At 46.6% G+C, this 26046-nt stretch overlaps 1 protein-coding gene across 2 annotated transcripts in view; it reads left to right on the top strand.

Moving 5' to 3' along the window:
- The window catches only part of OGFOD3 (2-oxoglutarate and iron dependent oxygenase domain containing 3), a 130462-nt gene that overhangs the window by 21901 nt on the left and 82515 nt on the right, over window positions 1–26046 (top strand). For both annotated transcript variants that reach the window (XM_040437510.1, XM_040437511.1), the window contains exons 4-7: window positions 1296–1338; window positions 7440–7504; window positions 9294–9350; window positions 12250–12403. In XM_040437510.1, the coding sequence (XP_040293444.1) occupies window positions 1296–1338; window positions 7440–7504; window positions 9294–9350; window positions 12250–12403 (319 nt within the window). The remainder of the gene's footprint in view (window positions 1–1295; window positions 1339–7439; window positions 7505–9293; window positions 9351–12249; window positions 12404–26046) is intronic.

Genomic DNA, 26046 nt, shown 5'->3' with positions numbered 1-26046 from the left:
CTGTAAGAAAAATCTGATTAATAATGCTACCTCTGTAGGAACAATCTGATTAATAATACTACCTCTGTGGGAACAATCTGATTAATAATACTACCTCTGTAAGAAAAATCTGATTTAATAATGCTGCCTCTGTAAGAGAAATGTGATTAATAATGCTGCCTCTGTGGGAACAATCTGATTAATACTGCCTCTGTAAGAAACATCTGATTAATAATACTACCTCTGTAGGAACAATCTGATTAATAATACTACCTCTGTGGGAACAATCTGATTAATAACACTGCCTCTGTAAGAAAAATCTGATTAATAATGCTGCCTCTGTGGGAACAATCTGATTAATACTGCTGCCTCTGTAAGAAACATCTGATTAATAATGCTTCCTCTGTAGGAACAATCTGATTAATAATACTACCTCTGTGGGAACAATCTGATTAATAATACTGCCTCTGTAAGAAAAATCTGATTAATAATACTGCCTCTGTAGGAAAAATCTGATTAATAATGCTACCTCTGTAAGAGAAATGTGATTAATAATGCTGCCTCTGTGGGAACAATCTGATTAATACTGCTGCCTCTGTAAGAAACATCTGATTAATAATGCTTCCTCTGTAGGAACAATCTGATTAATAATACTACCTCTGTGGGAACAATCTGATTAATAATACTGCCTCTGTAGGAAAAATCTGATTAATAATACTGCCTCTGTAGGAAAAATCTGATTAATAATGCTGCCTCTGTAAGAGAAATGTGATTAATAATGCTACCTCTGTAGGAACAATCTGATTAATAATGCTGCCTCTGTAAGAAACATCTGATTAGTAATACATCCCCTTTAAGATGTACTAGTGTCTAAGGATGCTAGGCACGCTTAGTTATTTTCCCCCCTACGTATATATCCTGGAGAACCTCTAAATATTGGGGTCAGTTCCAGCTTTCTAAGAAGAGGCTAAATTAAAGGGGATTCCATTAAAATCAGTAACTCTGGCTACTGTTCCAGAAACGGGAGCCATTCACGCCTGTTTCCAGTTAATGGATAAAGACATCTGGGAAATATTTTCCAAGGCGTAAAAGATCAGGACCCCGCATGTAGATTGAATCCGGAGCTCACAGACCTCCCATTCTCCAGTCTTCCCACTTCATAGCTCCCGGGTTAACCTTATACCCTGGCTTCTGGTATCCATACACAGGTTTGCACGGCATCGAGTGAATTCCAGCAGTATACGACAGCGTGCCAGCCGGCGGCAAACGTCTGTTTCTAGTTGAGATCTGATTACTGACTTTGTGTTTTCCTACAGGATAGCTGAGGCGGGATTGTCCCTCGGAGGCTCTGACGGAGGGGTGAGTATTGGATATCAGGCAGATTAATACAGGGTTTTTCAACACATTTTAGGAGGCCCTCTAGCCGTGAAGCAAGTAATCCCTCCTGTGCCTTCACAGCCGAAAGTGAAAATGCGTGGGGAGGATGGGAATTTTGTCCCAGCGGCATTCATGGTAATCCCAGCTGCCTGGCTTTGCTGTGCTCCTCATTTCAATGGAGGGGCAGATATGCGTGCATGTCCGCTGCTCCATTCAGCTCTATGGACCTGCAGGAGATAGCCAGCCGCTTGGACTTGGCGATCTCCCGCATCCCCATAGAGCTAAATGGAGCGCCCCTTTATTCAAGTGCTTTAGCAAGGACCCCCTTTCTTGTTATCGGCATGTGCCTCAGCGGTCAGACCTCTACTTATACTGTGGATAGTGGATAAGTTGTCTTCATGGGATAACTCCTTTAAAGGGGATTCTCCACTTTTGGACAGGCTGTAGGGGTCCCTGGACACTAAACTGATCTCAAAATGTCTCTTCCGCTAAGATCTCTAGCAATCAGCTGTGATCTAAAACTTGGTAGTAAGTGTTCAATTTCCCTGGAGCACCCCCACAGGATAATTAAGGTATTACACACTGTCCATTCAGATGAGTTGGTTTTCTGTGTAATGCAGGACAGGACAGGTCCTCCGGAGTGAGAGACTCTCTTTAGTCAAGAGATGAGGATCCTGAACAGAGGCCTCCCTCTAATAACTCCAAAATACCTAATAAGTTGTGTGAAATTAGACAAACCCTTTAATGGGGTTCTCCGGGACTTAAAACATTAATTTGGTGGGGATCCAACTTCCGGGACCCCCATGATCAGTTTATTGACAGCAGCTTGTCCATATGGACGGCTGCACCTCTGAACAGGGAGCACCGTGACCCCCTCACTGTGCCTATTGTCGAGTTTGGACCCCACCGGTTAGACATTGACGGCCTACCCTAAGGATTGACGGTGAGATAAGAAAAAAGTCTCAGCCCTACCCTTAGCCATAGACACAGCCTGGTATTGCATCTGATTAAGTGAATGGGGATGAGCTGCAATACTAGACACGGCCCACAGACCTGGTATTTTCCTCCACTCCACCGCGTTACATAGCGACACATAATAAGATATGAAATCTGCCAAGCGCGCTTCCAGGTTTAATCAGACCGCTATGAACCTGTCATAACAGTTCAGCCACCCTCCCCACCTGAACGTCTCCGTGCTGGTAACAAGACTGTCAGGTTTGACATTGCAGTGACAGCCATGCTGCCTTGTAAATTGCCTCATGTCATGTTAGCCCCGCCTCCTCATCCTCAGAAACCCTCCTACTGACCTGTCATTTTAGCCCCGCCTCCTCATCCTTAGAAACCCTCCTACTGACCTGTCATGTTAGCCCTGCCTCCTCATCCTCAGAAACCCTCCTACTTACATGTCATGTTAGCCCCGCCTCCTCATCCTTAAAAAAAACTCCTACTGACCTGTCATGTTAGCCCCGCCTCCTCATCCTTACAAAACACTTCTAATGACCTGTCCGGCTCTTACTGGCCTGATATGTTGGCCCCACCTCTTACTGGCCTGACATGTTGGCCCCACCTCTTACTGGCCTGACATGTTGGCCCCACCTCTTACTGGTCTCACATGTTGGCTCCGCCTCTTACTGGTCTCACATGTTGGCTCCGCCTCTTATTGACTTGACATGCTCATGAGAAGTAAGCACATGGGTAAGGTACCTTATTACTCCTCCTCCAGTCATCCTTCTAGCCCGGTGTGAATAGCCCTTCCTTTGCCTTGAAGATACGCCTTGTGACCTCCACTTGTATCTGGCTTTTTCTTAAAGGGGTTGTTCAGGATTAGAAAATGTGTCTGCTTTCTTCCAAAAAAACAGCACCACACCTGTTCTCAGGTTTTGTGTGGTATTGCATCTCAGGCTCATTCTTTTCAGTGGAGCTGAGCTGCAAAACTTGACTAAGCTCATGGACAGGTCTGGTTCTTTCTCTGGAAGAAGGCAGCCATGTTTTTTTTTTTTTTTTCTAATACTAGGCAAGCTCTTTAAGGCCACTTGGTTGACCATCATGAATAATTTTTGGACGTGGACGTTCCTTTTAAGGGACCCGGACTGGTGTTTACCTCTATAAGTAGCAGATTCCCATGTATTGTCTCAAATTTTCCTTCTTGGCGTGGAGGACTCAGAAGTTCTCCAGGTCTGGCCCCGGTCATTGATTATGAGCCTGGCCGGTATAAATCAGCGCTCCTCAGATAATCCTCCCTCCATCATCACTATTGACCTGTTTTTGCATCGCCTCATTTGTCCGTCTGTTAGCCTATTATACTTTTTTGCTCCCTCTCCCCCTTCTCCTGTTACTGAGCTTTTGCAGGAGGTTGTCAGCTTCTACGTGTCTGGCGCTCATATTTTGCAGGTTCCAATTTGTAAATGGAAAAGATTTCGTGCCGAGCGCAGAACACTTTAGGCTCTTTTCCATTTAAGCTTACGCCCTGTAACGTGGAGCTCCTGCTGCCTCACTATGCCAGTCCTTACCTATAGAGGTCTGTGGTGGGAAAGTGATAACATACATTCTGTGGGTTAGTGGCCCCATGACCCTTATTGCCCTCTGTCTTTTCTGCCTTTCAGTCTAAACCACTGTCTCCCCTGTCTTTCTGGCTCTTCTTCTCTTCCCTCTGCTCACCTGCCCTTCAATTTAGGCCTCTGTCTCCCCTCTCCTTCAGTCAGCACTCCTTTCTTCCCTACTCTTCATTCTTTTCCTCTGTTTCCCCTGATTTTCAGTCTATACCTCTGTCTCCCCTGCCCTTCAGTCTAAACCTCTGTCTCCCCTGCCCTTCAGTCTATACCTCTGTCTCCTCTGCCCTTCAGTCTATACCTCTGTCTCCTCTGCCCTTCGGTCTATACCTCTGTCTCCCCTGCCCTTCGGTCTATACCTCTGTCTCCCCTGCCCTTCGGTCTATACCTCTGTCTCCCCTGCCCTTCGGTCTATACCTCTGTCTCCCCTGCCCTTCGGTCTATACCTCTGTCTCCCCTGCCCTTCGGTCTATACCTCTGTCTCCCCTGCCCTTCGGTCTATACCTCTGTCTCCCCTGCCCTTCGGTCTATACCTCTGTCTCCCCTGCCCTTCGGTCTATACCTCTGTCTCCCCTGCCCTTCGGTCTATACCTCTGTCTCCCTGCCCTTCGGTCTATACCTCTGTCTCCCCTGCCCTTCGGTCTATACCTCTGTCTCCCCTGCCCTTCGGTCTATACCTCTGTCTCCCCTGCCCTTCGGTCTATACCTCTGTCTCCCCTGCCCTTCGGTCTATACCTCTGTCTCCCCTGCCCTTCGGTCTATACCTCTGTCTCCCCTGCCCTTCGGTCTATACCTCTGTCTCCCCTGCCCTTCGGTCTATACCTCTGTCTCCCCTGCCCTTCGGTCTATACCTCTGTCTCCCCTGCCCTTCGGTCTATACCTCTGTCTCCCCTGCCCTTCGGTCTATACCTCTGTCTCCCCTGCCCTTCGGTCTATACCTCTGTCTCCCCTGCCCTTCGGTCTATACCTCTGTCTCCCCTGCCCTTCGGTCTATACCTCTGTCTCCCCTGCCCTTCGGTCTATACCTCTGTCTCCCCTGCCCTTCGGTCTATACCTCTGTCTCCCCTGCCCTTCGGTCTATACCTCTGTCTCCCCTGCCCTTCGGTCTATACCTCTGTCTCCCCTGCCCTTCGGTCTATACCTCTGTCTCCTCTGTCTTTCTGCCTATTCTTCCTTTCCCTCTGCCTTTTTAGGCCATTCTTCTTTCTCACCCGTCCTTCAGTTTACTTCTCTATGTCCCCTACCCTTCAGATTAAGCCTCTGTCTCCCCTCTCCTTCAGTCAGCACCCCTTTATTCCCTACCATTCATTCTTTTCCTCTGTTTCCCCTGCTTTTCAGTCTATACCTCTGTCTACCCTGCCCTACATACTTTTCCTGTTTCTCCTCTGTACTTCAGTCTATTCCTCTATGTTCTGTGCCCTCCAGTTTAAGCCTCTGTCTCTCCTGCCTTTCAGTTTTCTCCTCTGTCTGCGCGGCCTTTCAGGCTATTCTACTTTCTTCCCTGTCCTTCAGTATATTTCTCTATCTTCCCTACCCTTAAATAGGTTATCCAAGTTCTAGAATCTATCTCCACATGCCCTGGCCCCTCACACACAATGTACTTACCTCGGCACTTGTGTTGCTTGGAGCAAAGTAAGTATAACCTCTGTGAGGGGCCCGGGCATATGGGGGTGGATTCTAGAACTTGGATAACCCCTTTAAAGTTTAAACCTCTGTCTCCCCTGTCCTTTTGTCTATGCTCCTGTTCTTCAGTGTATCTGTCTCCTCTGCTCTTTATTTTATACTTCTATTTCCCCTACAGTTCATTCGTCTGTCTTTCTAACTAGGTCTTTGTCTTCCCTGCCTTTCTTTGTAGGGTTTCTCTATAGGTCTTTGCCTTCGCTGCATTTCTCTGTAGGTTTATGTCTCTCCTGTTGTACTTTCTGTGTCTCTATTTCCTCTGTAAATCTTTGTCTCCCCTACCTTTGTGACTAGGTGTCACTACCAGATCTTTGGGACGTTCTCACAGCTCTGTTTCTCCACCCCTGTGATGATGTCACTACTAGAGCTGGGAGGAGTTCTCACTGCTCTGTTTACTTTTGGTTTCCTTCCTCCCAGCTGTTCCTCATGCGTTTGATTTCCCTCTCTTTATATCACCCCTCCTCCTATTGTAGGGCGTGGATTATAGTTCTCATTTCAGTTGTAGCTCTTGCTTTAGTATCTTCACTTGTAGCTATCAGTTCACTGGACCTGTGTTCTGCTGCAGCAAGCACTCCGGATATTGCCAGCTGTCCTTGGATCCGTCTTCTCTGCGGCTGCAACACCTTCAGCTAAGTGTACAGACATTGTTGTGTACCTGATTATTTTCTGACTGGATCTGAGGTGGCCACGGTTCCCTCCATATACTGAGTAGGGCACCGGTGGCCGTGCCCCTTCCACTATTGTAGGGGTTACAGTGGTCATCAGTCTTAGGCACGTGGGCATGCCTCGTTCCGCCATTTGGATCCGGGCATGTGCTTTAGCAGAATAGGGAGAGCTTTGAGGGTCTGACAGGGGTCACCCTTTATCCTCCCTAGTTTGGGTCCGGTCAGTAGCTCTTTTACTGTGTATACTATTGTTGCTCACATACAGCCGTGACACTAGGTCTTTGTCTCCTCTGCCTTTGTTTCTTATATCTATGTCGTTGTCTCTCCTGCCTCTCTCTCTCTTTGTCTTCCCTGCCTTTCTAAGTCTTTGTCAGCCCTGACTTTCTCTCTATCTCTTTGTCTTCCCTGCCTTCCTAAGTCTTTGTCTCTTCTGACTTTCTCTCTAGCTCTTTGTCTTCCCTGCCTTTCTAAGTCTTTGTCTCCCCTGCCTTTCTAAGTCTTTGTCTCCCCTGCCTTTCTAAGTCTTTGTCAGCCCTGACTTTCTCTCTAGCTCTTTGTCTCCCCTGCCTTTCTAAGTCTTTGTCAGCCCTGACTTTCTCTCTAGCTCTTTGTCTTCCCTGCCTTCCTAAGTCTTTGTCTCCCCTGCCTTTCTGACTTTACATTTGCCCCTCCTTGCTTCTCTTCCCTCACCCATTGTGTCAAACCCTCTCTGAGCAAAAGTATTAATAAATCTACCCCATAGTGGGAAATGCCTTGTTTTAGATGACTGAGCTGAACCATCATTTACTCTACGTGGCTGTGAATCCCGGCTGTTATTCCCGCAGTCTGGTAATGGGCTCATATTGTGACTTGGTAAATTAGCAGGTTTTCCAGGCCGCCCATTGCCAGAGTAATGGAATTGGCTCTAGTTGTTTTCAGTATGCGGTATCATTTCTCGTGTTTTAGCATTTTCCTTACCTTTCTTTTGTAGAATGTTATTTTGACTACAAGCTATAATTTTCTGACAACAATAGGAGACGCTAAACTCTAACTTTTATCTGGCACATTAAGTGTAGAAAGCTGCTGCGGGTGGTAATCAGGCGGCTCCATTACCGGGAAGCCTCTGCTGTGCCAGCGCGTGGTGGTGAAGGCTCCAGCAGCTCGCAGGTTGCGTGTAATTTACAATCTCTTCTCCCTTTGTGTTTTCCAGGCGTCGATTCTAGACCTGCACTCAGGAGCGCTGTCAATGGGGAGGAATTTTGTAAATATGTATCGGTGAGTCCTTACAGACTGCTCTCACTTTCTGAATTTCTTCTGTCGCCCACTCCTTCACCTTCCCACTGCCTTCTATTGTTATACCGCTGCTTTATTCCATTTACAGTCTGAGCTTTACTTCCACGTGATTAACACCCCCTCCAAGCTGTTTGCTTACATTTGTCTGTCTATCCATCCATCCATCCATCCATCCTTCCTTCCCTCTGAATTTTTCAATTTCTTGAATTTATCTTCCACTTTCTTGGAGTACTTTCACTTTTTCCTTCGTCTTTCACTTTTTTCTCTCCTTCGATTTTTCAATTTCTTACTTTCATTTTCTTTCTCATAGTCTTTTTTCTTTCTTTCTTTCTTTCTTTCTTTCTTTCTTTCTTTCTTTCTTTCTTTCTTTCTTTCTTTCTTTCTTTCTTTCTTTCTTTCTTTCTTTCTTACTTTCTTTCTCCCCTTTTTTTTTCTTTTGTCTTTCCTTTCTTCACAAAATTTCTTCACCTTTCCTCAGAATTTTTCCATTTCTTGAATTCGTCCTTCACTTTCTTGGAGTACTTTCACTTTTTACTGCATCTTTCCCCTTTTTTTCCGAATCTCCTTTCACTTTTCCATTTCTTACTTTCATTTTCTTTCTCATAGTCTTTTCCGTGTTTCACTTTCCCCCCCTCAGATTCTCATTTTTCCCTTCACCCCAAATCTCCTTTCATTTTGCTCTTCTCCAGACTTCTATCTCTGTCCCCCCTGCCCCCTTGAGACGTGGGTCACCTTCATGACGTCCGCACAGTCTTCACACTAGTAAACTTTTGAACCTTGAGTTTAAAAGGGGGCATTTATTTTTGTATAAATGAATGTAATTGAAACCCATGTTTTGGCACGCATTTTAATATTTTTTTTAGAATTTTAGTGATTTTTTTTAGCCCCCCATGCACATTCAGGTGCTGTCTGGTCCCACTGCATTTTGGGGCTCGGGTGACAATAATCTGCATGCTCTCCCGGTATCTTCCTTGTATATACTGTATATCCCCTTCCTGTGACCCCGGAACCCCTGCCTCCCTGTGCTACATCTACTACCGTTCTGTGGTGATTTATTACCAATTATGCCCTATAATAACTTGCATGAATGAATAAAGCTCAGACACAGAAGATAGATTGTGCCGTTCACCTGAAAATGGCCTGGCAAGCCTGCAAAATCCATCATTTTCTCATCAGAAATTCTCAGGATCTCCTTCCCTCTCAGCCCTCGGGGAAAGCTCATGTCTAGGATTTTTAAAGTGATCATAGTCTCTAACAGTTTCATAGAGTTAGAAAAACCTTTCTGGTGGAAACAGCGCCACCCCTGTCAGCAGGTTGTGCCTGGTATTTCAGTTCAGCCACATTGAAGAGAATGGAGTTAAGCCACAGTGCCGCACACAACCCATGGGAAGGTTTCTAAAAGAAGGCAGCCATGTTTATCTAATCCTGGGCATTCCCTATACCAGGGATAGTGATTTCCGACACCCAGCCGTTGTGAAAGTTCAACTCCCAACTATGGTTGTTCTCTGTACTACCATAGACGTGAACAGTGCATGCTGGGAGTTGTAGTTTCCCAACAGAAGGAGTGCCAGAGGTTGCTGACCCTATAACTGTGATGGCTAACCTCCGGCACTCCAGCTGTGGTAAAAAACTACGACTCCCAAGATGTAAACTTGCTTGGCTGTTCTCAGAACTCGGAGGTTAGCCATCACTGCTCTATAACGACTAGATTTGGTGCTTTTGTATCAGGAAACCCTCACTTCATTCACACTTATAATTCTTCCTTTCACAGGTATTATGGAGAGCAGATGAAAGAGATTGTGACCGAGGAGGATTTTCAGCTGTATCGGTAAAATCTGTGTTTCCTTCATTGAATTGCTCGGTGAAAGTCCTGTAATCCGGCATTTGAAACCCTGACGATCCAGCACTCATTTCCAGTACCTGAGACTCCCCTGATTATAACACATCGTTAGCGTACATTCACACGGTGGATTTTAACGCTGTAAGAATCCGCCATGTACTCCGTGGCAGAAACTGCTGCTGCTGTTCACTTTGAACTGGACACCCGCTGTGGCTTCAAGCAGCGTCCATCCGGACACCGCACCAAGAAGGGATGTGTTCTTTTTGGTGCGGTCACTGCTTTAAACCAACGGACCGCGAACTGCAGTGCTGCCCCCATTGAAAACAATGGGAGGCAGACACCACGAGGCTGCCGCCAGAATTTTGGAGTGGTGGCAGTGCCAGAATTCCCCTGGCAAGTGCCACTGTGTGAATGAGCCCTTATAGTAGCAGATTTCTGTGGTGAAGGGTTCTGTACTCTAACAAGTGAGCGCCGTAGACATTTCTGTAACCTAGATTATCTAAAAGTCCAGCACTTAGCAAGTCGAGTCATGGCGGATTAAAGGGAACCTGTCACCGGGATTTTGGGTATAAAGCTGAGGACATGGGTTGCTAGATGGCCACTAGCACATCCGCAATACCCAGTCCCCATAGCTCTGTGTGCTTTTATTGTGTAAAAAAACCTGATTTGATACATATGAAAATTACCCTGAGATGAGTCCTATATGTGAGAGGAGTCAGGGACAGGACTCATCTCAGGTTAATTTGCATATGGATCAAATCAGTTTGTTTTACACAATAAAAGCACACAGAGCTATGGGGACTGGGTATTGCGGATGGGCTAGCGGCGATCTAGCAACCCATGTCCTCAGCTCTATACACAAAATCCTGGTGACAGGTTCCCTTTAAAGGGGTTGTCCAAGTTATGAAAAAAAAATATATAGCACTGAAAATCTGATGGGCAGCAATATATAACTAAGCTAAGCAAGTTTTATGCAACAAAAAAAATATATATTTCCTCATTTCCCTGGTTCTTTTCTGGCCCTTTGTTTACATGCAATAAAAACAACCTCTGCCCCTCCCCCTGCTCTGCAAAGGGAGTGGCTACAAGTGCTGCCCTGAGTGACATGTCTGCCTGCTGGGAGACTCAGCAGCAAGTTGTATGTGTAGAACTACAAGTCCCAGCTGTATGATGACACTGCTAAGGGAGTAGATAGAAGAGCTGCCCTGAGTGATATGTCTCCCTGCTGGGAGAATCAACAGCAACTAGTAAGTGTAGAACTATAAGTCCCAGCTGTATAATGACACTGCAAATACACACAGGATCTTTCCCCTACCTTCTTGTGCAATGCTCTCTCTAGTCTGTCAGCTCCTGTGCCCAGAATTGTCACTGCCTGCTGCTACCCAGTCTGTGCAGCTGAAGGGGTTAAGAATCCTAGGAGAGAGCAGACAGCCCGGCAGTGAAGAGGGGGCGTGGCCAGCACAGTGACTTCTCCTTTACAGGCTTGTAAATGAACTTTATCAGAGCAGGGAGAGAAGCTGACATCACAGGTCATGTGACCCTCAGTGAAATCTGAGAAACCAGGCACTGCAGATAAAGTGAGTTAATTGGAAAGCTGTCACATTTGCCCAGTTAGGAACATAGAAAGAACAAGAAAATAACTCGGACAACCCCTTTAAAGGAATCTTACTGCATGTGTTTGGATTAGTTTGCACCTTGCAATTTTTCTAAACATGGTAAAATTTCCATAAGAAGATGAAAAAAAATTCTGGTTTATCAGACAGGCATTAAGACCCCTGCCCCCTGTCACCTAGGGGGTCCTGAGTGGGGGACTCTCCTATGTCATATCCTTATACCCTTATACAGATTATAGGTAGAGGTTGTCTAAACCAGAGGGCCCCTTTAGCTGTATAGTTGTCTCACTATAACAACTTCTCACCTAGCCACAGTATATCTGATGGGTGGGCTACGACCACTGGGACCCCCACTGATCACTATAATGTGGGTGATCACTAGTAAGGCGGGGTGACCGACGATTCGTTCACTTGGGTGACTCAGGGTAACCCGTTCTTGTGATCGATTGGGGGACCCCACCATATCAGGTACTTATAACCTATCCTGTGGCTGGGTGACATGTTCTTATCATGCACACGGCCGTGCCTGTATTGCGGCCCTCAAACAGCGGTATTGCGGTGCGGACCCACCACAGACCCAGAATAGGTCTGGATCCATCAGAGGCAGCCGCGCGGATGTTGCCTGTGCATTGGGGACCGCAAATTGCGGTCCACAATGCGCGGAACTGCCAATCAACGGCCCTGTGCATGAGCCTTTAATGACTACGACAGTGATCCTTTTACACACATCCAGTACAAGTTCCATGTCAGAAAGGTGGCGTCCAGTCTCTTGGGGACGGCGATTAGGTGCAGACCATTAGTATTGACTGGCACTAAGTGTCTGTAATAGACCCTGGAGTAACGAGGCGTTGGCGGTGTCATTACTCAGCCTGCCGCTGGCTTGCTTACAGACTCACTTCCTGTTTAATTAAGCTGATTAGCACCCTAGATTTCATGTGATCATCCAGACGAAGCAGAGCTGGGGCCGCTGTAATTAGGGCGATCAATCTGGCGCTGCAGTCTTTAGTGTGTGCTCTCTATCCAGGAGTTGTTTTATTACACTGTATAGCGGCAGGTATGAACACTACATCTCCCACAGTGCAACACAGCGGAGCATGCCCACTTCACTCCCCTAATACAGTACCTGGTGGGAACACTACCTCTCCCACAATGCACTGCAGCAGAACATTTCTGTGTCAGACCACTGTACAGACCCTGGTGTGTAAAAGGAAGCTGCCATACTCTGTGTCCATGGTGGTAATTATACATATGTTGTTTTCTTTGTTTTTCTGTAGTAACGTGCGGCGCAGAATCCAGCAGGAGATCACCAGAACGTTCGATCTCGACGCCGCCTCTTTGTATCTGACCAAACCCACCTTCTTCTCCCGGATGAACAGCTCCGAAGCCAAAACCACACATGACGAATACTGGCACCCACACATCGACAAGGTGAGGAGACCCAGCCTGGGACAACCACTACTTGCAGCCATTACAGCGCCCATAGGGACCGTCACCCAGAATGGAATCTACACCTGTACACTCTTCTCCTTGCCCTGTAGTCCTTAACCACCTCAGCCCCGCTAGCTTAAACACCCTGAAAGACCAGGCCACTTTTTACACTTCTGACCTACACTACTTTCACCGTTTATTGCTCCGTCATGCAACTTACCACCCAAATGAATTTTACCTCCTTTTCTTCTCACTAATAGAGCTTTCATTTGGTGGTATTTCATTGCTGCTGACATTTTTACTTTTTTTGTTATTAATCGAAATTTAACGATTTTTTTGCAAAAAAATGACATTTTTCACTTTCAGTTGTAAAATTTTGCAAAAAAAAACGAGATCCATATATAAATTTTGCTCTAAATTTATTGTTCTACATGTCTTTGATAAAAAAAAATGTTTGGGTAAAATAAAAAAATGGTTTGGGTAAAAGTTATAGCGTTTACAAACTATGGTACAAAAATGTGAATTTCCGCTTTTTGAAGCAGCTCTGACTTTCTGAGCACCTGTCATGTTTCCTGAGGTTCTACAATGCCCAGACAGTACAAACACCCCACAAATGACCCCATTTCGGAAAGTAGACACCCTAAGGTATTCGCTGATGGGCATAGTGAGTTCATAGAACTTTTTATTTTTTGTCACAAGTTAGCGGAAAATGATGATTTTTTTTTTTTTTTTTTTTCTTACAAAGTCTCATATTCCACTAACTTGTGACAAAAAATAAAAAGTTCTATGAACTCACTATGCCCATCACGAAATACCTTGGGGTCTCTTCTTTCCAAAATGGGGTCACTTGTGGGGTAGTTATACTGCCCTGGCATTCTAGGGGCCCAAATGTGTGGTAAGGAGTTTGAAATCAAATTCTGTAAAAAATGACCAGTGAAATCCGAAAGGTGCTCTTTGGAATATGGGCCCCTTTGCCCACCTAGGCTGCAAAAAAGTGTCACACATCTGGTATCTCTGTATTCAGGAGAAGTTGAGGAATGTGTTTTGGGGTGTCTTTTTACATATACCCATGCTGGGTGAGATAAATATCTTGGTCAAATGCCAACTTTGTATAAAAAATGGGAAAAGTTGTCTTTTGCCAAGATATTTCTCTCACCTAGCATGGGTATATGTAAAATGACACCCCAAAACACATTCCCCAACTTCTCCTGAGTACGGAGATACCAGATGTGTGACACTTTTTTGCAGCCTAGGTGGGCATAGGGGCCCATATTCCAAAGAGCACCTTTCGGATTTCACTGGTCATTTTTTACAGAATTTGATTTCAAACTCCTTACCACACATTTGGGCCCCTAGAATGCCAGGGCAGTATAACTACCCCACAAGTGACCCCATTTTGGAAAGAAGACACCCCAAGGTATTCGCTGATGGGCATAGTGAGTTCATGGAAGTTTTTATTTTTTGTCACAAGTTAGTGGAATATGAGACTTTGTAAGAAAAAAATAAATTAAAAAAAAATCATCATTTTCCACTAACTTGTGACAAAAAATAAAAAATTCTAGGAACTCGCCATGCCCCTCACGGAATATCTTGGGGTGTCTTCTTTCCAAAATGGGGTCACTTGTGGGGTAGTTATACTGCCCTGGCATTTTCCAGGGGCCCTAATGTGTGGTAAGTAGGTAAATGACCTGTGAAATCCGAAAGGTGCTCTTTGGAATATGGGCCCCTTTGCCCACCTAGGCTGCAAAAAAGTCTCCCTTTCCGCTAACTTGGGACAAAAATTTCAATCTTTCATGGACTCAATATGCCCCTCACGGAATACCTGGGGGTGTCTTCTTTCCGAAATGGGGTCACATGTGGGGTATTTATACTGCCCTGGCATTCTAGGGGCCCTAAAGCGTGAGAAGAAGTCTGGAATATAAATGTCTAAAAAATTTTACGCATTTGGATTCCGTGAGGGGTATGGTGAGTTCATGTGAGATTTAATTTTTTGACACAAGTTAGTGGAATATGAGACTTTGTAAGAAAAAAAAAAATTTTTCCGCTAACTTGGGCCAAAAAAATGTCTGAATGAAGCCTTACAGGGGGGTGATCAATGACAGGGGGGTGATCAATGACAGGGGGGTGATCAGGGAGTCTATATGGGGTGATCACCACAGTCATTGATCACGCCCCTGTAAGGCTCCATTCAGACGTCCGTGTGCGTTTTGCGGATCCGATCCATCTATCAGTGGATCCGTAAAAATCATGCGGACGTCTGAATGGAGCTTTACAGGGGTGTGATCAATGACAGGGGGGTAATCAATGACAGGGGGGTGATCAGGGAGTCTATATGGGGTGATCAGGGGTGATCAAGGGTGAATAAGGGGTTAATAAGTGACGGGGGGGGTGTAGTGTAGTGTGGTGCTTGGTGCAACATATTACTGAGCTACCTGTGTCCTCTGGTGGTCGATCCAAACAAAGGGGACCACCAGAGGACCAGGTAGCAGGTATATTAGACGCTGTTATCAAAACAGCGTCTAATATACCTGTTAGGGGTTAAAAAAATCACATCTCCAGCCTGCCAGCGAACGATCGCCGCTGGCAGGCTGGAGATCCACTTTCTTACCTTCCGTTCCTGTGAGCGCGCGCGCCTGTGTGCGCACGTTCACAGGAAATCTCGGCCATCGCGAGAGGACGCGCCGGCGCGTCCACTCGGAATCAATCAACCACCTCCAGGACGCGTCTGTGCGTACAGCGGTCCGGAGGTGGTTAAAGGGCATCTGTCAGCAGCTTTTTACCTATGAAACTGTCTGACCTGTTACATGTGCACTTGGCAGCTGAAGGCATCTGTGTTGGTCCCGTGTTCATATGTGCCCGCATTGCTGAGAAAAATGAAGTTTCAATATATGCAAATAAGCCTCTAAGAGCAACGGGGGCGTTACCATTACACCTAGAGGCTCCGCTCTCTCTGCATCTGCCGCACCCTCTTCACTTTGACTGACAGGGCCAGATAGTGAAAACATCATCACACCTGGCCCTGCAGTTGCAGAGAGAGCACAACCTTTAGGTGTAATGGTAACGCCCCCGTTGCTCCTAGAGGATCATTTGCATATAATAAAACATTATTTTCCTCAGCAATGCGGGCACATATGAACATGGGACCAACACAGATGCCTTCAGCTGCCAAGTGCACATGTAACAGGTCAGGCAGTGTCATAGGGACAAATCTGCTGAGAGATGCCCTTTAACCTCCTCAGGACCGCCGTACGCAGGATTGCGTCTTTGCGGCGGTCCTGTTGTTCTGGGTGGACGCGCCGGTGCGTCCTCTCGCGAGACGCGAGATTTCCTGTGAACGCGCGCACACAGGCGCGCGCGTTCACAGGATCGGAAGGTAAGCGAGTGGATCTCCAGCCTGCCAGCAGCGATCGTTCGCTGGCAGGCTGGAGATGTGATTTTTTTAACCCCTAACAGGTATATTAGACGCTGTTTTGATATCAGCGTCTAATATACCTGCTACCTGGTCCTCTGGTGGTCCCCTTTGTTTGGATCGACCACCAGAGGACACAGGCAGCTCAGTAATATGTTGCACCAAGCACCACTACACTACACCCCCCCCCCCGTCACTTATTAACCCCTTATTAGCCCTTGATCACCCCTGATCACCCCATATAGACTCCCTGATCACCCCCCTGTCATTGATTACCCCCCTGTCATTGATCACCCCCCTGTAAAGCTCCATTCAGATGTCCGCATGATTTTTACGGATCCACTGATAGATGGATCGGATCCGCAAAACGCATCCGGACGTCTGAATGAAGCCTTACAGGGGCGTGATCAATGACTGTGGTGATCACCCCATATAGACTCCCTGATCACCCCCCTGTCATTGATTACCCCCCTGTCATTGATCACCCCCCTGTAAAGCTCCATTCAGATGTCCGCATGATTTTTACGGATCCACTGATAGACTGATCGGATCCGTAAAAATCATACGGACGTCTGAATGCAGCCTTACAGGGGAGTGATCAATGACTGTGGTGATCACCCCATATAGACTCCCTGATCACCCCCCTGTCATTGATTACCCCTCTGTCATTGATCACCCCCTGTAAAGCTCCATTCAGATGTCCGCATGATTTTTACGGATCCACTGATAGACTGATCGGATCCGTAAAAATCATACGGACGTCTGAATGCAGCCTTACAGGGGAGTGATCAATGACGGAGGTGATCACCCCATATAGACTCCCTGATCACCCCCCTGTCATTGATTACCCCTCTGTCATTGATCACCCCCCCTGTAAAGCTCCATTCAGATGTCCGCATGATTTTTACGGATCCACTGATAGACTGATCGGATCCGTAAAAATCATACGGACGTCTGAATGCAGCCTTACAGGGGAGTGATCAATGACTGTGGTGATCACCCCATATAGACTCCCTGATCACCCCCCTGTCATTGATTACCCCTCTGTCATTGATCACCCCCCTGTAAAGCTCCATTCAGATGTCCGCATGATTTTTACGGATCCACTGATAGACTGATCGGATCCGTAAAAATCATACGGACGTCTGAATGCAGCCTTACAGGGGAGTGATCAATGACTGTGGTGATCACCCCATATAGACTCCCTGATCACCCCCCTGTCATTGATTACCCCTCTGTCATTGATCACCCCCCTGTAAAGCTCCATTCAGATGTCCGCATGATTTTTACGGATCCACTGATAGACTGATCGGATCCGTAAAAATCATACGGACGTCTGAATGCAGCCTTACAGGGGAGTGATCAATGACGGAGGTGATCACCCCATATAGACTCCCTGATCACCCCCCTGTCATTGATTACCCCTCTGTCATTGATCACCCCCCTGTAAAGCTCCATTCAGATGTCCGCATGATTTTTACGGATCCACTGATAGACTGATCGGATCCGTAAAAATCATACGGACGTCTGAATGCAGCCTTACAGGGGGGTGATCAATGACAGTTGGGTGATCACCCCATATAGACTCCCTGATCACCCCCCTGTCATTGATCACCCCCCCTGTCATTGATCACCCCCCTGTCATTGATCACCCCCCTGTCATTGATCACCCCTCTGTAAGGCTCCATTCAGTCTTTTTTTTGGCCCAAGTTAGCGGAATTTTTTATTTTTTCTTACAAAGTCACATATTCCACTAACTTGTGACAAAAAATAAAATCTCACATGAACTCACCATACCCCTCACGGAATCCAAATGCGTAAAATTTTTTAGACATTTATATTCCAGACTTCTTCTCACGCTTTAGGGCCCCTAGAATGCCAGGGCAGTATAAATACCCCACATGTGACCCCATTTCGGAAAGAAGACACCCCCAGGTATTCCGTGAGGGGCATATTGAGTCCATGAAAGATTGAAATTTTTGTCCCAAGTTAGCGGAACGGGAGACTTTGTGAGAAAAAAATAAAAAATATCAATTTCCGCTAACTTGTGCCAAAAAAAAAAAATTTCTATGAACTCGCCATGCCCCTCATTGAATACCTTGGGGTGTCTTCTTTCCAAAATGGGGTCACATGTGGGGTATTTATACTGCCCTGGCATTCTAGGGGCCCCAAAGCGTGAGAAGAAGTCTGGTATCCAAATGTCTAAAAATGCCCTCCTAAAAGGAATTTGGGCCCCTTTGCGCATCTAGGCTGCAAAAAAGTGTCACACATCTGGTATCGCCGTACTCAGGAGAAGTTGGGCAATGTGTTTTGGGGTGTCATTTTACATATACCCATGCTGGGTGAGATAAATATCTTGGTCAAATGCCAACTTTGTATAAAAAAATGGAAAAAGTTGTCTTTTGCCAAGATATTTCTCTCACCCAGCATGGGTATATGTAAAAAGACACCCCAAAACACATTCCCCAACGTCTCCTGAATACGGCGATACCAGATGTGTGACACTTTTTTGCAGCCTAGGTGGGCAAAGGGGCCCACATTCCAAAGAGCACCTTTCGGATTTCACTGGTCATTTACCTACTTACCACACATTAGGGCCCCTGGAAAATGCCAGGGCAGTATAACTACCCCACAAGTGACCCCATTTTGGAAAGAAGACACCCCAAGGTATTCCGTGAGGGGCATGGCAAGTTCCTAGAATTTTTTATTTTTTGTCACAAGTTAGTGGAAAATGATGATTTTTATTTTTTTTATTTTTTTTCATACAAAGTCTCATATTCCACTAACTTGTGACAAAAAATAAAAACTTCCATGAACTCACTATGCCCATCAGCGAATACCCTGGGGTCTCTTCTTTCCAAAATGGGGTCACTTGTGGGGTAGTTATACTGCCCTGGCATTCTAGGGGCCCAAATGTGTGGTAAGGAGTTTGAAATCAAATTCTGTAAAAAATGACGAGTGAAATCCGAAAGGTGCTCTTTGGAATATGGGCCCCTTTGCCCACCTAGGCTGCAAAAAAGTGTCACACATCTGGTATCTCCGTACTCAGGAGAAGGTGGGGAATGTGTTTTGGGGTGTCATTTTACATATACCCATGCTGGGTGAGAGAAATATCTTGGCAAAAGACAACTTTTCCCATTTTTTTATACAAAGTTGGCATTTGACCAAGATATTTATCTCACCCAGCATGGGTATATGTAAAAAGACACCCCAAAACACATTCCCCAACTTCTCCTGAATACAGAGATACCAGATGTGTGACACTTTTTTGCAGCCTAGATGGGCAAAGGGGCCCACATTCCAAAGAGCACCTTTCGGATTTCACTCGTCATTTTTTACAGAATTTGATTTCAAACTCCTTACCACACATTTGGGCCCCTAGAATGCCAGGGCAGTATAACTACCCCACAAGTGACCCCATTTTGGAAAGAAGAGACCCCAGGGTATTCGCTGATGGGCATAGTGAGTTCATGGAAGTTTTTATTTTTTGTCACAAGTTAGTGGAATATGAGACTTTGTAAGAAAAAAAAAAAAAAAGAAAAAAATCATCATTTTCCGCTAACTTGTGACAAAAAATAAAAAGTTCTATGAACTCACTATGCCCATCAGTGAATACCTTAGGGTGTGTACTTTCCGAAATGGGGTCATTTGTGGGGTGTTTGTACTGTCTGGGCATTGTAGGACCTCAGGAAACATGACAGGTGCTCAGAAAGTCAGAGCTGCTTCAAAATGCGGAAATTCACATTTTTGTACCATAGTTTGTAAACGCTATAACTTTTACCCAAACCATTTTTTTTTTACCCAAACATTTTTTTTTAATCAAAGACATATAGAACAATAAATTTAGAGCAAAATTTCTATATGGATGTCGTTTTTTTTGCAAAATTTTACAACTGAAAGTGAAAAATGTCATTTTTTTGCAAAAAAATCGTTAAATTTCGATTAATAACAAAAAAAGTAAAAATGTCAGCAGCAATGAAATACCACCAAATGAAAGCTCTATTAGTGAGAAGAAAAGGAGGTAAAATTCATTTGGGTGGTAAGTTGCATGACCGAGCAATAAACGGTGAAAGTAGTGTAGGTCAGAAGTGTAAAAAGTGGCCTGGTCTTTCAGGGTGTTTAAGCACTGGGGGCTGAGGTGGTTAAAGGCTATGTACACCTTCAAGGACATTTTTTTTTTATGATTGCATTTTACTCATTTGGGGCTAAGGATAATTTTCCCAATTGGTCTTAATTAAAAATATTCAGCCGTTCTGTCAGAAAGGGTTAACTGTCTACCTTTGAGAAAAGTACTTTCGCTTTGTACCAGTCATCTAATAACCTTTCTCACTAAATTACTAAAAGGTCATCAACACTTACTTAAGCCACATTCTTATCACTAAGATAAGAATTGAGCTATAATGAGTATTTATCAGAGGTGACGGCACAGAGCAAAGACAGAGAATCTCAAAGCTGTACAGGAAAAAAGATTAAAAATTTCCAGCTCATCCCTCATGACAGCACAACAGGAGGTTGTTCCCCTTTGACCTTCCTGGGACAAGTTAAAAGGTCCCTCCCACCTCCACCCACCAGTGTTCTTCCTGTCCGTTCAGGGAGTAGACGCAGAGAGGTTCCCTGCTCTAGGGTTAAAGAGATTTTACAAGAATTTTTAGGGCCTAATTCTTAGACTAGGATCGGGGAGTGTCCGGCCTCTCCTTCCAGGTCTTGGATAGCCTTGCTAACACCTCTCGTGGTAGAGGTCCTTTAGCAGCCCGGTACCCCGGTTTTTGTTAAACGGTGTAAAAAAAGCCTGCTGACACGTGCCTCCGTGCGTGGCCTGCTGACACGTGCCTCCGTGCGTGGCCTGCTGACACGTGCCTCCGTGCGTGGCCTGCTGACACGTGCCTCCGTGCGTGGCCTGCTGACACGTGCCTCCGTGCGTGGCCTGCTGACACGTGCCTCCGTGCGTGGCCTGCTGACACGTGCCTCCGTGCGTGGCCTGCTGACACGTGCCTCCGTGCGTGGCCGGCTGCCACTTGCCTCCGTGCGTGGCCGGCTGCCACTTGCCTCCGTGCGTGGCCGGCTGCCACTTGCCTCCGTGTGTGGGGAACAACCTCCTGTTGTGCTGTCATGAGGGAATCTCTGGAAACCGAATTACCGGTAAGTCTAATTCCTATTTTTTAATAAAGACCAATTGAAAAAAGTATTTTTAGCTGAATGAGTACAATGCAGTAATAAAAAAAAAATTGCCCTCAAAGATGTCCATAACATTGTACTCATGAATCAGGTAGCCCAGGATGAACAGGTTGGAGTTAGCAGTAGAACCTTTTTCTTGAATCTGGTCTCCTGGAGATATTTCCCTTTTCAGCGGCAGGTGATGGTTATCATAAGCTAATAATTGTCCTGGAAATGCGGCTGGTGTTCAGGGGTGGCCTTTACTAGAGCTTTGACCCGCACTGCACTCCGGCTGTGTGTTTGTTTAATCATTTATTAGCTGCTCTGCTCCTTAAAGGGGTATTCCAGTCACCACATGTTATCCCTGAGCCTCCGGTTAGGGGATAAACATTAGATCGATGGAGGTTTGACCCCCACTGATCACGAGCACGGGCGTCCCATGTCCACCTGTTGAGTGGAGTGTCAGACAAGCATGCACGCTGCCACGTCATTCAAACTCCGCTATCTCTGGCAGTCCCATAGAGATGAATGGAGTGGCAGCATGCATGCTTGACCTTGACCCCATTCACATGAGGAGCAAGGGACCCCCTTTCTCATGAGCAGTGGGGGTCCCAGCACTCAGACATCGACCGATCTAACATACTGTGCTGTGTTGTGGTGCCAGTAGGGGGTGCACTAGAGCTCTGCATATTCCCATGAGCATACAATGCTGCTCACTTTCCCTCCTTTAGACAGTGGACGTGATATGAGAGTCTATTGACATCACTCAGTGGAATAGTCACAGCAGCACAGAGTATTTCTGGGGTGTGCTGATCCTGTGGGGGCAGTGAGTTGAAATTAGTGAGTACAGGGTTTGCGTGTTTCAGGGTTATTGAAGAGGGGTATGAGGACAAGCAAGAGTCACACGTCGGAGCAGGGTCCTCCAGCAGCACAGAGTATTTAAAGGGCATGCATTATAACAAATGATCAGCATGGGACACAAATCTGTGCTTCTGGAGTGTTAAAGGGCATCTGTCAGCAGATTTGTACCTAAGACACTGGCTGACCTGTTACATGTGCACTCTGAAGGCGTCCGTGTTGATCCCATGTTCATATGTGCCTGCATTGCTGAGAAAAATGATGTTTTATAATATGCAAATGAGCCTCTAGGAGCAACGGGGGCGTTACCATTACACCTAGAGACTCAGCTCCCTCTGCAACTACTGCGCCCTTTGATTGACAGGACCAGGTGTGATGATGTTTTCTCTGACAAAGTGCAGAGGGCGCGGCAGTTGCAGAGAGAGCGGAGCCTCCAGGTGTAACAGTAACGCCCCCGTTGCTCCTAGAGGATCATTTGCATATATTAAAACTTCATTTTTCTCAGCAATGCAGGCACATATGAACATGGGACAGACAGGTCTTCAGCTGCCAATCGCACATGTAACAGGTCAGCCGGTGTCATAGGTACAAAACTGCTGACAGATGCCCTTTAAGCAGGGGTGACCTATCCTCTCATGTGATCTAAGTGAGGAAGAGAATGGGAATAAATTGGAGGTCACCAGTAGAACGGAGTAGCGATGTTGGGGGAGACGGTGACCCGTGCACCCAACAAATGGCAACAAATGCCAGATGTAGCAGGGTTGAAATTGTAATTGAACTGTTCCGTGTTACTCATAACGTCACAGTTTTAGCCGCAGTGCTGTGCGGTATCGCAGACTACACACCACATAATCCGAGCATTGTCGCGCTCAGCTCTGCTGCATCTGTATACAGCAGTGCTGACTGCGTATTGTTAGACAAAATTGGTAGGTGATCCAATATTCATGGATCCTCTGTATTCTATATATGCAGGTCCGCCCTGGGTCTCGGGCGCAATGATTTGAAGTCCCCCCCCCACCCAGCTCCGGATCTGCAGCATCTCCAGTAATAGAGGGCAGAGGTGATCTCCTCCGGATCTGATGGGAACTCCCCAGAGTCAGGCAGTTAATCCCCATTCTCCGTGCCGCTCGTAATGTGCACACAGGACTCGTGCACCCGCCGAGGTTAAACTGCAGCAAAGTACAGGGATGGACGGGGGACGAGATGCTTCCTGACCTGTGATATCCACTTTATTCCATCATAATCGCAGTCTATTTCCTATCTGACTCTGCGCTAGGCGGGGGAGGGGTGTGCAGTTGGGCCGGGGCTGGGGATTAAGGGTCCAGGAGGGGATGGGTATGAATGTTATGTAGATGTAATTAAAGGATCCACTCCTGGGTATCATGGGGTGGCATCGGCTCCTTCGAACCATCAGAGATAAGCAGCTCCAAACTAATCGGACAACCACTTATCTTCCGCTCTGTTGAAGAAAAAAAAAACATGCCAAGCCAAATACAGTTTTAAAGGGCAGTTGGGGGTCCCGGCTCCTGTCACATGACTATGGCAATCCGATTGCCAATTCTTAAAGATTGCCCCAAAGTGAAATTTTCTTTTAAATTGTAAGTCTGCCAGCTATATTATGGTATTGCCAGTCCAGCAATTCCCTCCTATAGCCTTGTCACTGCAGTCACTGCCCTCATGCGATGGGCATTCCACCTTAAACATGCCTTTAACCCCTAAAACGCCTCCCTAAAAGACTGCACTTACCTTGCTTCACAGCACCCGCATGGCCGCTGCTGTATCTCACCGTCTTGCGCGCAGGGGGGTTTCAGCCAATAGCAGGCCGCGACAGGAATGAACCTCCCTAGCGTCAGGAGCGACGGGGGGTGCCGGAGAGCAAGGTAAGTACAATCTGTGTGAGGGGTCCGGGCATTTGGGGAGGTGTTTTAGGGGTTGTATAACCCCCCTAGGCTCCATTCAAACGTCCGCAAATGGGTGCGGACCCATTAATTTTCTATGGGGACGGAATGGATGCGGCCAGCACACAGTGTGCTGTCAGCATCCGCATTTGCGGAGCGCGGCCCCGATCTTCAGGTCCGCAGCTCCGCAAAAGATAGAACATGTCCTATTCTTGTCCGCAGCTTGCGGACAAGAATAGGCATTTCTATAGGGGTGGCGGGCGGGTGTGTTGTGGATCCGCAATTTGCGGGTCCGCAACACACCACGGACGTGTGAATGGAGCCTTAAGCTGTTGGCCCAATACTAGTTGAGCTGTCTTTTCTGGACCCCGTACACATGCACACTCAGCTGGGCTGAGCATGCATGTGTCCTGAATAGGAAGAGGAAAGAAAGCCGCTGCCAGACACCTCCCATTGAACAAAAGGATTGGGCATGTTGATATCCAACCGCACAGTCCTTGTCTCCTCTCAGGGGAGAATCGGGAGGCCCCCCTCTAACTGTTAGATGGTAGTCCTGTCCCGCCAAGATCGATGTATGGCTATACAGGACTACAAGGTAATCAAATCTTTTCTCTGGCTCTGCGATTCCTGCAATAGGTGCTGTTTGGTGCAGCCTGTATTCTGGCGGTGGAGCAGCAGACACAGCCGGCAGAGAGGCTACACTTGCTGACCTGCAATATTATCTGCTCTGTTCACACTAGCGCTTAATATCCAGCGGCCCATTCTCTGTATATCTGCGGGTTGCGGCCGGATCTCTGCCTGTCCACATTATAGTTACTGGGGTTGGACGGTGACGGCAATGCGGGAATGCAGAGAGATCCGGCAGGCCGTAGCGTGAAGCTAGCCTCATAACACGCCTTTATTAGGGAACTGCCGTTTCTGATGTGGTTGAGCAGCGTTCAGCTCATGTGTGACGGCACAGCGGGAGCAGTGGTACCCCACAGAAATGTAGTCCATTATTTATCCCAATCCCATCTGTATCTATGTCCTCCAAGCAATAAACGGAGGCTCGTTGCCAGCAAAGCTTGAAGGAGGTGAGAGATCTCCGCAGTCCCACCGGACCTCGCCGCTGTGCCGCTCTGCACTGACAGGTTCCCTCGTTTCTTCTCCAGTCAGCTTTATTCATTGTATAAATTTCCCTTCCCCCCCCCAGAGAGCCGAGGAGACGCAGGTGGGAAAATGCTTCATCCGTCGTTTTACCACAAGACATCTAAAGAAGCAAGTTAAAACTGCTTGCTGTCAATTAGCAGGAGCATTCAGAGACCGAAAACCCCCTACAGACCTATTACTTTCCACAACTGAAGGTTTGTCACAACGTATCCTCTATTGATACATTGTGACAAATGATCAGCACGGGAGAGAAATCTGTGCTGCTGGAGTGTTAAACAGCATCTGTCAGGAGCTTTGTCCCTATGACACTGGCTGACCTGTTACATGTGCACTCGGCAGCTGAAGACATCTGTGTCGGTCCCATGTTCTTATGTGCCCGCATTGCTGAGGAAAATGAAGTTTTAATATATGCAAATGAGCCTCTAGGAGCAACGGGGGCGTTACCGTTACACCTAGAGGCTCTGCTCTCTCTGCAACTGCCGCACCCTTTCCACTTTGATTGACAGGGCCAGGTGTGATCACGTTTTCACTGCCTGTCAATCAAAGTGCAGAGGACGTTGCAGAGAGAGCAGAGCCTCTAGGTGTAACGGTAACGCCCCCGTTGCTCCTAGAGGCTCATTTGCATATATTAAAACTTCATTTTTCTCAGCAATGCGGGCACATGTGAACTTGGGACCAACACCTTCAGCTGCCAAGCGCACATGTAACAGGTCAGCCAGTGTCATATAGGTACAAAACTGCTGACAGATGCCGTTTAAGTCACAAGTGTTTAAGTGTTTCAGCCTCCTGCATGTCATCATCCACTGACAGCAAGCAGAGGAAATGAAACACCTACAGTTACAAGATTTTTCTCCAGCAGCAGAAATAATTTCCAGATTTTTTTTTAAACTATACAATTGCATTATTTTGATCAAACGTCAGTGGGACGAAAGGTTATCAGACGGACACAGAAAAGTACTGTACGTACAACTAGAAAACCTAAAATACATGCAGGGGGTGTCCTGGGTTAGGAATCATGGTGGCTTGCTTTCAAAAACAGCACCACACCTTTCCACAGGTTGTGTGTGGTATTGCAGGTCAGCTCCATTCATTTTAATGGGGCTGGCATGCCATACCATGTACAACCCATGCCTAGAGGTGGCGCTGTGAAGAAAGCAGCCATTTTTTTTTGTGTT

This window comes from Bufo bufo, chromosome 6 (assembly GCF_905171765.1).
Source record: "Bufo bufo chromosome 6, aBufBuf1.1, whole genome shotgun sequence".
NCBI lineage: Eukaryota > Metazoa > Chordata > Amphibia > Anura > Bufonidae > Bufo > Bufo bufo.
Note: the sequence above shows the minus strand (reverse complement) of the source record. Positions and strands in the feature narration are given on the sequence as shown.